The sequence below is a fragment of the Egretta garzetta genome, unplaced genomic scaffold (genome assembly GCF_000687185.1).
Source record: "Egretta garzetta isolate BGI_Z169 unplaced genomic scaffold, ASM68718v1 scaffold238, whole genome shotgun sequence".
Taxonomy (NCBI): Eukaryota; Metazoa; Chordata; class Aves; order Pelecaniformes; family Ardeidae; genus Egretta; species Egretta garzetta.
In genome coordinates this window covers 536,684-549,294 of record NW_009260402.1, presented here as the reverse complement: position 1 = coordinate 549,294, position 12,611 = coordinate 536,684, and the positions used below count along the sequence as shown (strand labels likewise).

The 12,611-nt window shown below is 47.5% G+C and overlaps 3 protein-coding genes across 7 annotated transcripts in view; all 3 read right to left on the bottom strand.

Moving 5' to 3' along the window:
- Nucleotides 1-2,399, bottom strand: part of SLC23A2 (solute carrier family 23 member 2) — a 71,052-nt gene extending 68,653 nt beyond the window's left edge. The window contains exon 1 of the mRNA XM_035898915.1: nt 2,344-2,399. The gene's annotated coding sequence lies outside the window, so the exon portion shown is untranslated. The remainder of the gene's footprint in view (nt 1-2,343) is intronic.
- Nucleotides 2,400-2,686: 287 nt separating this feature from the next.
- Nucleotides 2,687-10,886, bottom strand: TMEM230 (transmembrane protein 230). 5 transcript variants are annotated; one of them, XM_035898922.1, is made up of 4 exons: nt 10,803-10,886; nt 5,586-5,713; nt 4,989-5,111; nt 2,687-3,870 (listed from the first exon to the last, which is right to left on the bottom strand). In XM_035898922.1, exons 2-4 carry the CDS (start codon nt 5,682-5,684, stop codon nt 3,730-3,732), a joined length of 363 nt encoding a protein of 120 aa, XP_035754815.1. In that variant the 5' UTR covers nt 5,685-5,713; nt 10,803-10,886; the 3' UTR covers nt 2,687-3,729. The 5 variants fall into 5 exon arrangements, with proteins under 5 accessions (XP_035754815.1, XP_009641684.1, XP_035754814.1 ...); XM_009643389.2 differs by lacking the exon at nt 10,803-10,886 and adding an exon at nt 7,936-8,059; XM_035898921.1 differs by lacking the exon at nt 10,803-10,886 and adding an exon at nt 7,940-8,056.
- PCNA (proliferating cell nuclear antigen) lies at nt 10,503-12,502 on the bottom strand. The gene is made up of 5 exons (XM_009643388.2): nt 12,402-12,502; nt 11,927-11,994; nt 11,562-11,756; nt 11,140-11,263; nt 10,503-11,005 (listed from the first exon to the last, which is right to left on the bottom strand). Exons 1-5 carry the CDS (start codon nt 12,496-12,498, stop codon nt 10,923-10,925), a joined length of 567 nt encoding a protein of 188 aa, XP_009641683.1. The 5' UTR covers nt 12,499-12,502; the 3' UTR covers nt 10,503-10,922.
- Nucleotides 12,503-12,611: the final 109 nt, after the last annotated feature.

The window sequence follows — 12,611 nt, the reverse complement described above, 5'->3', positions numbered from 1 at the left end:
GGCCCCCCCAGTGCCCAGCACAGGGGCACGGTCCCTGCCCTGCTCCTGCTGGCCACACCACTCCTGATACAAGCCAGGATGCCACTGGCCCTCTTGGCCACCTGGGCACCCTGCTGGCTCCTATCCAGCCCCCTGGCGACCAACCCCCCCAGGGCCTTTTCCGCCGGGCAGCTTTCCAGCCCCTCTGCCCCACGCCTGGAGCGCTGCCTGGGGTTGTGGTGACCCCAGGGCAGGACCCGGCCCTTGGCCTTGTTGCCCCTCACCCAACTGGGCTGGGCCCATGGCTCCAGCCTGGCCAGGTCCCCCTGTAGAGCCCTCCTCCCCTCAAGGGCACATGAATTTGAGCACTCAAACTAGAGAAAAGCCTAAGATCTGGGTGCCTGTTCTGTCTCCCGAGCTTCTGTGCATAATACCCCATCAAGCTATATCAACACTGACTATTTTTTTCTCTCCAAGACAGCTGCCTTGCTGAGTGCCCAGAATGGATGATGCTCAATAAAGGAAATCGCTATTCAGTATTATCCTCATTCATGTGTTCGGCCAGTGCCTTATTTGTCATTCAGGTCCTGCTCTAGAACCAGAAACTTCTTCACAGGCGTTTTCCTATTCCCCTCACCACTGCAGTGAGTTAGTCTGTTCTCCCCAAACCCACAGCACCCATGACTTTACCAAAGGGGAACAGAGGAGCGGAATCATTAACTGCAGGGTTTGGCAGCAGCATCTGGCACCCGGGGTCAAGGGAAGGATACAGCTATGCCGTCAGGGAGTGCGGGGAAGGCAGCCAAGCCAGCCGTGCAAATCATGCATGCGGGTCCACAGTGCAGCAGGAGTGGGATGAAAATTAAAAGTACCCTATTGTACTGTATCAGCACAGAGGCACCGAAACCACAGCACGTGGGCAACAGCCCCGTTTGGGAGGAAAGCTGCATCCTTATGTAATGTTTTAACAAATAAAAAGAGCTGACAGCACGGATTACACTCAAACCTACAGAGCAGCACCACTGCTGTGGTATGGACTGGGCTCAGAGAAACAAAATGTTTGCAGGAAAATTTTCCAATCTCTTGAAATAAATGTAACCTCACGCTATTCTGCAAGACAAAATGGAGCCCTGGCACTGAGCTACGCTGCAGCTAGACGATTAATAGACATTTGAACATCTAGAGACTTCTGCTCTGGAGGAAACCCATGCTTCGAATGCAGTACATCAACTCGCAGAACACAGCTGCCTGGATCCATGTTTTTCCAGTGGTTTCAACACCTTTTTTCTTTCCCAGAAGTGCCTCCTTTTTTCAAATTAGATATAAACCAATCCCCATAGAAAGGAAAATTTCCCTGTGGCCATCCCTCATACAGACAGCCCCACGAGCAATATGTTCTTATTTATACACTGTGCTGCCTGAGGACTTTGCTTCTGTCAAATAAAAAATAAGTTAATTAATTGCCTTTCCTCCAGAAACATCAGCCTGGGCTTCTCCTGTCCTCTATATTTATTTATCCTTCTTAGTCAACCCAGGCTTCCCAACTTCCTGCATCTTATCAGCCCCACTTAAAAGCATCTTCTCCCTCCCCCTTTTCTTTTTCCATCTAAACTTCCCTTCCACTTCCTCTCCCCTGTCCCAAAACCCAAACAAACCCACATTCTTATCCCCTAATAGAGGCTGATTTATGGGTTTGCGTCAGCAGCCGCTCTCCTGGCCAGACCCAGCTTTAATGGACACATTTCAGCTGCTGCCAAGTGGTACGTGACAACATCTGGGAAGCAGGGCTGCCATCAGCACAGGGCCAGCAGCGTCAGGAACGTGAGACAGGCAAGGGACGGCGTGACGCAGTGGAGCGGGAGAGGACGTGCATAGTTGTTGTCTTCAGAGATGGAAAGCGAAATCCTGAATTCAATCAGTTATTCCTCAGAGTGCAACACTGGCGCACACGCAAGTCAATTAAGTCAAATAAAGGAAGAGACGTAGGCTAAACAAAGCTCTTGGCTGAGACTTTGGGTTTAATCTAGAACAGTGGAAGGAGGAAAACTGTGATTTCAAGAGTACTTTCAGAGCAAGGCATTCATCCAGGGCTGTTCTCATCCCAACATCTCCATGGGCCTGCTCTGCACTAACAGTGATACCTGCCCCTCTTCCTTCCATAAACTTTCCATCCACACGAGGCACACCTGAGCGTTCTGGAGCACCAGTGCCAGCCTGCAAGCCATATTCAAACAGACACTGCTCCCATTTCATTGCATGACAAAAGGATCTGGATATTCAGACCCCGAAACAAAGCAATTAGAAGCCTAGGGTCTTTGCACATTTAGTAAGGACTGCACGTGAGGTTAAAAAGCCAATCCTGACCTTCTGAAGAAGCGCGTTTTCCTGCTGCGCCCAGGGCACTCTGGATGGCGGCTCCACGGAGGGTGATGCCAGGTCCCCAGCTCTGCCCCAAAGCCAGCCAAGGGTCCTGGAGAGCAGACGAAGCTGTTGCAGAGCTGCTGGCTCAAAGCCTAACACTGACTGGAGCGGTTACATTAGCAATTGGAAGCAGTAGGCAACAGCAGATTCAGCTAAAGCCTTAATCTGGTCACCCAGAGCAGTTTTTAGCGCACACAGATCTGTGAACGTGAAGAAGACAAGCTTAAGATTTGTACACAGAATATAGTGAAGTTTATTCATATTAAATACATCTACTCGCATCGCTACTTGTCACATACTTGTTCTCCAGGACACGGAGTTCATTCCCACTCACTTGAGGAGACAGAGTTTTTACTTTACATAGAATAGAGCTACCCAGAGTTTTCCCTGAATAACATATCACTGAAGCTAGCAAAACCAATACAAACGAGGTTTATTCAGTACAAACTATACAGAGATTTTCTTGTTACTGGTCTGGGGAGTTATGCACAAGGACAAAATGATTCCAAATATACATAGACAGCTGGAATTCAAGCGTCTCCAATATCCACACTAGTCAAACCCAAGATTTATGGTATTTAGACACTTGAGTCCTGGTCTGGATTCCAATTCTTCTCCCTGTATCCATTCAGTTTGTTTAAAATAATAAGCAAAATCCAACACCAGTCCTTTTAAAGGATAAGCAGATTTTGCCAAAAGTAACAGTGGCGTGGGAAACAGCTTGCTTCTGAAGCATACGTCTGCTGAGTAAATGAGCTCGGTCAGCCTGACCAGAGGAATTGTCTAACAAATGCACGACGTGTCCATTACCTCATGCAAGCGCAGCTTTCACCCTCTTGTACACACCTGCCTCCCAATCTGGTTGTCTGGAGTAACGGAAGCATTTCCAATGGACAGGGAGCAAAAAGGAGAATTTAACTATGGCATTTGTCTGCAAAGGTAAACCCAAAGGTAACCATGATCTCACTGAAAACAAACTCTATAAACAGTTAGGAAAAACGAGCGTCTTTGCTGCTGAAACGGGCTCATCTATTTTTGGAAAAATTACTAGAATTGCTTTGCCCAAGAAGAACTTTGTGCAAGCAACCAGTGTTATGTAACCAAAAGAGGAAAAATAAAATAAATCACATGTTCTTCCCGCCTAATGTTGCAATCCTTTTGGTCAATTCTGTGTTCAAGCCCCCACCCCCCCAACCGAAAAACCTGCAACACCTCAAAACAAGGAACTGGCACCTTGTGACTGACAGACTTCATCTACAATCCTGCGATATCCAGGGCAACTAGCAGTTCTTACCGCCCACCTAATTACAATACAACTAAATACATTGGTCAGTCATCGAAATCTGGGATATCGTCGTAGGAATAGCCCCGGTAGCCTTTGGAAGCGTAGTATGCAATGCGTAAGTGGTAGAAGCCTGGGAGAAACACCAGGATCCCAATGATGAGCACTGGGATAGCACGGTCCGTTCCCTGCAGAGAAAAGATACACAAGTGCAGTAAGGAGAGATCTGTATGGGGGGGGGTGTCTTTCCTTTTCCTTAAGTCCTGCCCTCAGCTATTCATCCCTAAAGCCTGGCTAGCTGACAAAAAAATAAAAATTCATCTTAAATCAGAAATATCTCCGTTTTCTTCAGGCTGAGCTCTAAGTCCTCTCCCTGGCATCTCCTCCTTGCTACGGGAAACCCTCAACTGAACTTCGGTGGATGGGAGGGGCGGCTCCTCCCAACACTAATCTCATCACAAACCGCCAGCCACAGGCTGGGTGCTGCACGCTTGGCTGAGAGCGAGCGCTCCCGTCGCTGCCTTGACTGCCTCCGATACAGCCAGAACGCTGCTGTTCCCACATGATAAGCAGCAGCTGCCAACTGCAAAGCAATTCCATACGGCAGAAGGTAAAAGTGTGCCACAGAGGAGCACCAAGTCAACCATGAACCACAGATCCCCTTTCAACAGATCATAAATACAGACAGATGAGAAAGGCGGTGCTGCGTCCTACATAGCCGTCTGGTATCTCCTGCAGAAGTTACAGGTGATCACCACTAGAAGAGTGATGATCCCAGCATGAAGTTTGTTTTCCAGGACAGCAAGCTGAGCACTGTGGGGCTGTAGTGTTAGAATGAAACCATACCCCAGGGAGGACAGAGGAACTCAGCCCTCCCTGCCAGATCTCCTATCCAGCTACGAACCTGCTCCAGACTTGCTAACAGAAGACATCAGTGGGCTCTGCTGCCAGAGAAATGGGGCTGTCAAACACCACCAGGGCAGGCACTGGGAGGGGCTGCCCAGGGAAGGGGTCGAGTCCCCACCCCGGGGGGGATTTAACAGCCGGGCAGAGGCGGTGCTGAGGGCCAGGGTTTGGGGGTGGGATGGCAGGGGTAGGGGAGCAGTTGGGCTTGGGGAGCTTAAAGGGCTTTTCCAACACAAACCATTGTATGATTCTATTCTATGATTCTAGGGGAGGGGATTAATTTCTTGCTTACAGGCTCTGAATTTTTATTTTTCCACTGAGCATGATGGTTCATGGCAAGCTTTTTTGGAACAGGCAAGCAACGCAAAACTCCTAACAGAAGGGTAATCAAACTACTTACGCCTTTGCTAATGTATCCTGCCAAGAGCAGGGCTCCTATGATAATGAGGAAGGTCCCAATCATGAAGAGCACAATAGCCAGTGCAATTGCCTTGTAGGGGATTTTTGGCGGGCTCTTCTTGAACTGGATGGAGAAAAAAAACCCAAATATTAAACGGCTTAACTCAGCACAGCTCCCCTCCCACTACAGCAGAGATGCAAATCCCACAGCTAGCAGAGGTGATACGGGGCAAGCTGTTGCAGCAGCCGTGCTGCGGGGCTCTGTGAGGGCCCTTCTGCGAGGAATCCTGCCCATGGAGACCCAGCTGAGCCAGCATTTACACCTGCTGCTTCCAGATCTGCTCTGACTTTCACCTCCCTCCAAAGAAACGCATCTGACCCTATTAAACAAGCAATCCTGTTCCCAGTTAAGCTCTACAGGCTTTCTGGAGGAGAAGGGCTGAAGCAGTGTCTTGCAGCTAGCTTTGTACTGTTCTGAGCTGAGGCTGCTCTCCTGGAGATGAACAAAAAGCAGCCTCCCATGCACACACAAATCTAGAGCAGCCTTTCCTAGAGGTTCACAGAGCAGCAGAAAGGTGTTTTCTTTCCCACTTTTTACCTGCAGGTCAATATATCCATCATCAGTGCTGGAGAGCTTGGAATACTTGACTTTGCTGCTGGGGATCCCAGCAGTCAGATTGGTACGTGACGGCATCATTACAAGGAAGCCTGGGCATCAGCTAGAACCTGGAAAACAAAGAGAACAGCAAGGAAAAAAAAATCAGAGCAAACTGGTAAGAGTGAGAGATGGATCGAGTTTAAGAGAAACAGCAGTGTCAATCCTGTACACCAAGAGGCATCTTTGTTCTTTTTCATAAGTTAAATCTTTTCAAACAAAACCTTGTATTTAAGGCTAAAACACAAATGCATGAATATTGCTTTCAAATATTGGCAAGCCCTGTTGCAGTTAAGTCAAACTGACGTAGAACTCGTGTTTAGAACAATGTAGAAGTCCCAGAATAACATACAGCGTATAAACCAGCTCTCATTTCTCAAGGAAATCACACTTCCAGCAGGGAGATGCCTGAGGTCCAGCTATTTCTAAACAGGGACAGTAGCAAATAAACCCAAACCAGAATTAAACAAAGCAGCCTTTCAAACCAGCCGGGTATTTTGCAATAGATCCATTTTGCAAAACATGCCACTAGAAACGAGAATGAAATGGAGCTGTCATGCCCGAGACTGCTCGAGTTGTGACTCAGAGGGAACATGACGAGGGGATGGAGTGGTTAGTGGATGAGGTAACCAAAAAACCAGCAAGGAGCTAAAAAAGTGGAGGTCACTTGTCTGTGTAGCTGCGAGGGAGGCAGCGTTCAGGGCAGAGTTTAATTTAGTTAAGCCAGAGCTGTACCCTGCAATTTCACCACGCCATGAAGCCAAGCCCTGCAGTTTGGCTGCCAGCAGCGACAGTTCCGGGGACAGGGGCAGAGCCAGCTTTCTTCTGCACCTTGGAGCCCAACTTCTCAGGAGTTGAGGCCTGGATCCAGCCTGCCAACACCCCCCGACTCGCTGCGGAGCCATCTCACAGGGCCTGACAGCTCCTCCCAGTGGGACCTGTGTGTTGGGTGTCTGCTCACCTGCAGCCTTGAACCCACACTGCAGCCCAGGGCTACGATTCCCAGAAGTGAGGCAGAAAATCAGCTTCCCACACTCCCTAACTGCAAAAGCTTTTTTATTTTCTGAGAAAGCACAGAATGAAAAAGTGCACATCCCCACTGTTCCAACAGGCAGGGACAAAGCTGCTTTTTCCATAACACTATCACTACTGCTAAGGCAATAGCATCTCCTCAAAATATTTAGTCTCCAACTGAAATGCTCTGTCTCCCTCTTGCTAATCACTGGCCTATTCCCCTGCCATCAGGTTTGTTCCTCCCGCAGTAAATTTGACTTTTAAAAAAGGAACCGATCCACAGCTGTACATTTAACTTCTTGCTTTTTTTGTAGCAAAACCCAAGCACAGACAAAACATTTCTGGCCCCATTGATAATGGAAGTGTCACCCACCTACCAGTAAAGGAAATGTCACCCACCTACCGGGTGGTAACTCACACCCTCAGCTCCTTACGCACCCATGTTTTTCAGGTCACAGCACTCAAATACCCCCAAGGCCTCCCACGTGCCCCAGGGCTAGATATGCAGGAGGGGAAGGAGCCAAAACAAATCAGCACATCTGAAATGTGTTGGACTTCCCAACATTTTACTCTCAGGTACCACAGAACTTTTTACTGCCTGTCCCATTATTTACCAGGCTATTCCTAGTGGCTTCCTAGGAATTATTTCCAATTTACACTCACATAAGTTGTCCTGCCCTTTTCATTGCCAACAACAAAGAGGCTATTAAGGACAAACAAAAAAATACTCTCAGAGCTCACGTTTAAGGGCCAGGTTCAAGTCCACTAAGCTTCACCCTCCTTGTGCTCTACATCAGTTCAAGATCAGGAACAAGCTCAGTGCTGTGCTAACAGGCAGATAAATGGTGAATCGCACTTGTAATTCCAGTTTTCTAATCCGATGCGCTACGCTCATGTTCTACACGCAGCCAGAACCCGCACTGCCTGGGGGAAGGCTTCCAGGGCAGCGCGCAGGCTCACGAGGGGAGCTTGCCAGTAAATGCAAACACGGCACTTCAAGCCAAAATCCTGTTTATCCCCTAAATAAGAGCGTTATCTTCTTCTACCCTCCCTGCCCAGGAATAAGGAAGTGGAATGTCACTCCTTGCCCTTTCAGGAGCTCAAACCTCACGCCTACCACGATCAACACACCCAACCCCCCTCCTCCAGACCTGAAATGGTTTCTCTGCTGCTGAACAGGAAGTTCACAACATGTCTGGGAACTCCCCCAAAACTGCAAACTGCACACCCGAGCTCACACCGCTCCAAAACACCGATAACACCACACAGAGACTGTTACCTACTGGTCACGCTGCCGGTCAAACCCATCTCTCCCGCTGCCGCTTCTCTTCCGCGCTCCCCCAGCCACAGGAAGTTTATTCCTGATGACAGCGATTTCCTTCCAGGTTATGGCAGCAGCCTCTTGCTGACTCAGCTCCACTGGGTTTATTTTTAGCCTCAGACTCCAGATTAGCAGCTAGAATGACAGTGTCCTTGGGCAGGATGGCACGGACCGCCTCCTGGTCACCCAGGCCCACGAGACCCACCGGAGCCAATCTGTCCTTTCAGGGCTGCATTTGCCGATGGTTTCTGAAGGAGCATGTTCATGCACATTGCTCCTCCCCATACTTTAAAACAAAGCTGCTTTTCCAAAGGAAGAAGTCTGGACATAATTAAACTGCCAGACACAGCACAGCCCTGCAGCAGGGCTGAGTGTGACAGACCAGCTATAGCCAGAAAACTATTTCTAGCACCTGGAACAATATTAACACATTTCAGATTAAATGCAGCTGGGGATCTACTTCCAACTGCTCCAAACAAGGGAACTGCAGGAATTGCCACAGTTCCAGTTCCTTTTTTTACAGTTAGTAAAATACACACTGGATTTAAAAAGCCAAATCTCCTGAAGTTTCAAAGAATTCTCCCCCCCTTCTTATTTCCTTTTCTCCTTGGTAAGAAAGTCTAAAATATTTAAATATATAAACTTCAAAGGCTTATTCTCTCAAACATGGAGAAACAGAGCCTTTAACTATGCATCCCGTTTGTGTTTTTTTTTTTTTAAAGAAGAGAACATCTTAATTTTGATGATTTGGGTACAGCAACAGCAAAGTAAACATTCAGCTTTAAAGATTTATCCAGAAATCAGACAGCACAAGTCAACACACAAGCACACGGGTACTTACATTAGAAGATGTTTCTCGTAACCCAAGGCTCCACAATTTGGTCATTACAGTTGTAAAATTAAGGAATTACAGTATTTGGCTTATTTTTTTATGTGTTTATGAGTAGAAAAGCACAAGGAAGAGTTTGGTAACCCCTACTACAGCAGGAGGTTGCACCAAAAAGACTTTGCTTTCATCACTAGCCCAGCTTTATACAGATCATTAAAACCAGAATCCTTCCTTATTTCAACATCATGAATCTTTGATTCTTTGCTGAAGCACCTATTTACCTGCTGTGCCTGTGGGTACCACAACAGTGATCCAGTCTGAAAAGCACATTTGGAGTGAAAAAAGCCTCCTGGTTGCCTAAAATATCTGCTGCTGTTCTGGGCCATGAGTCGGCATTGCTGAAAAGTTTAGGGCACCTCAAGATCTTGCTTTTGAGATTTTTTTTCTTAAAGGTAGGAATTGATGAGCAAGCTAAGGCAGCTCAAGAGAATAAATGGGGTATGCTCTGGAGACACGAGACAAAGCTCAACACGGGAGCTAAAACCACACAGGCTGCATCACAGCAACAGAAACCCCACCTAACCATCCCCACTAACAAAACAGTGCTGCTACCAATGAAGAATCAAGGGCAGGGGCATTAAGGAGAGTTTCCTATCACAGTGGTAGCCATATTCTGACACAGCAGAATTTGTTTCTTAATCAGTACTGCCACCTTGTGAAATTCTTCTGCTAAATCAGTTGGGGTTTCCAACTGGCAAGTTCACAGGCAGTTTATGCTCAAGATAGCCTTGTACTGCTGACTGGCAGGAAGCACACAGCCTCCGGAAAAAAATAAGCACACCTACAGCACCCAAGAGCCTGTAAGTACTACTTAGCACATAGCACCCATCAAGCCAATTGCTTTTCAGTGTTTCTTAGTTTGTGACAAAGTGGAGCCACTCAGGTGCTGGATGGAGGGCAAAGCTTTATGGCTGGGAGCAATACAGCAAAACAAGCCCCACAGTAGCTGCCTGAAACTGTTTTCAAATCCGATTTTTCACAATCAAACTTTCAGGGTGAAACGCGCTGTAAACCTTGCGTCTTCATTGACATGATGATCACAAATATCCTCAATTAAGAGAGGAATTGCTGGTGGCCCAGGCAAGCGCACCACACTGGCCTGCAAGAAGTGTGTAAGGTGTGGAACACAAAGGCTCCCAACGAATGGGACATGCACAGACCTGCTGAGGAGCAGCTTAACATCAACAAGCCACAAGGAGTAGAGCCAAAGCCAGGGAGGGCTCACCCAGCTCACCATCAGACCAAGGAACTTTCAGTCACTACTACACCGCAGCACATGCCTACGCGCTCTCAGACTTCACCGAGAGCCGGTGACAGCTACAGGAACAGTCCCTGCTACAGGCAGCGCTGGCTTCTGCCACAGCTAATGCATTCTTAAGGAAAACCCGTTTCACAAATCTCCTCTGCTTAAAGAAAACAGCCTCATGGACCAATTAGATATTCAAACTGTAATTATCCCCCTCCATTTCAACACATCTCAACAGTCAAGGCAACCGGTAACTCCAGCGCAAGGCACTGGGGTACATTAGCATAGGTCAACAAAGCACCAATTCATCCATCCACATGTAAACAGGATAAAAAGCCATGAAATTATATTCTTTATTTCCATTTTCCAGGTTTAGGGTAAGAATACTGGCTTCAGAAAGAAACAAAAGAAGGCCAAATAAACTTGTGGCATAATTGAACAGCAACCCTAGGTAACTACAACTCCACAGGTGAAACTCCAGGAAACAGCATCTCTACTCAAGTTAAATATTGCACCCCTTCTCTAACACGAGTTGAGAGGAGCAAGACATTTCACCTTAAGACAGCATCTAAGAGATTATTGGAAGTACAAGAATAGACTAGAAATAACCAAAGTTTCCTATTTCCAATGACACCAGTATAGCAAAATAGTCAGTTGAAAAATATTTACAAAGATATCTACACAACATGCCTAACAGCACTCAGAGGAGGCTCCGACACACTGGAATTGCTAACACCACCATTTCCTTCTTGAGGGCAGTTGTTCTCTCTGAAGAGCTGACTGGATCTCTCCCCCTCAGTCCTACTCCAATTAAGAGCCTTCTTGTTGGTCTTCAATCTTTGGAGCCAGGTAGTATTTTAAGTGTCCCATATCAGCAATCTTGTATTCCACAACTGGGGAAAAAAGCAAAAAAGAACAGAATTCAGAAGGTTCTTCAGAAAAGCTGTCCAGTCAGGCAGAGTTCTTAATGCAGTGCTAAAATGGCAGCATTCTACAAGATTTTTCAGGCAGAGCTGCTTCTACTTACCGAGAGGAACATCTGCAGACATGCTGAGTGTTACTGTAGGGGACAGGGGAGTGGCTTTGGTAAAAAAGTTCAAGTACCTCAGAGCAAAGGTCAATTGGACTGGCTCATTCATCTCTATTGTAACCTAGAAAACCATCAGCCAGGTTAGACATCAATAAATGCAACATCAAGTCCCCTCGAGTCTCTCAGGTAATGCAGATGCCTTGAGGAAAGGCAGTCAGTGCTACTCCCCACTCTGCTCTGCTGAGCAGGCCCCAGGGGTAAGGACCTAAAGGTGGCAACAATTCGCTGACTCTAATCCATAAACCAGAGGAACGCCCAACCCAGTGACCCAGCTTCAGCCCCCAACAGCTCACAGAATGTCATATTAGTAGAAACCTCAGCACTGAGGACCCCACAGTAGCCACGAAAGGTTCACTTACAGCTTCCTCCTCTTTATCCACATTACTGGTCTGCGACAGCTTGATGTTTCCATTTCCCAGCTCGCCATTAGCTGAGAATTTCACACCGTCTTTTGCGCAGGAGATGACAACTGCATCGCCGATGTGGCTGAGATCCCTGCAGATGCGCGCGAACTCAGCAGAAGGCATTTTCACTACACAACTGTATTCTTGTTCCTGCGAAGGAAGCGTCACAATGCAACTTCTACCTTGGTGCAGTCACTACACTTGAGCTGGTGCAGTCTTTCCAAAGGAAGTTATGTTACAAACTCAAACTCTAAGTCTGATGTGAACATGGGAAAACACCCATTCCTAAGAGACAGTACGGTATTCGAGCCACTACTTACGGGAATTCCAAGCTGCTCCACGTCAAGATCCATTAGCTTCATCTCATAATCAGAAACCTTTTCCTGATCTAAAGAAACAAAGCATAGTTTCACCAAGTGTTTCCAAGAAGTTTTTGTCCTGAACTTAAGTTTTGCCCTCCTCCCCCCAAGTGAAAACACCTCAATTACAACAGTAAGATTCTCCTTGCTTAATTAGAGCCAGAAATCTAGAAGTGAGCCAAACAGCCTTTTGTAGGCTGTAAGAAGACAGGAACCTGCCAGGGGCATCTGTGTGCGGCCTTGATCTTAGAAGGAAAATATTGGTCAAGTTGACAAAGCTGACATCTCCAGACCGTGTCAGGCATTTAATTATCACGTGACCCCTCCCATTGCTGAAGCATTTCTCCTTGCTTCCCCCATCCCAGCATCTACTTGGTCTAGAAATACTACCCCGAGTATCACGGCAGCAACGTTGTTCCCAAATCTTAACACTCACTTGGTGCTTCAAACACTAGCGCCAACGTATCCGCGTTGTCTTCCGCGCGGAGAGTTATGATGTCTTCGTTCCCAGCACATTTCAGTATTTTGGACATGCTGGGGGGAGGGGAAAGGTGGGTCGGTCACTCACGGCACGAGGAGCGGAGCAGGGCGGCGCGCCCGCTGCCTGCTACCCGGGCAAGCGGCACCCCCGGGCGGCGCGGAGCTC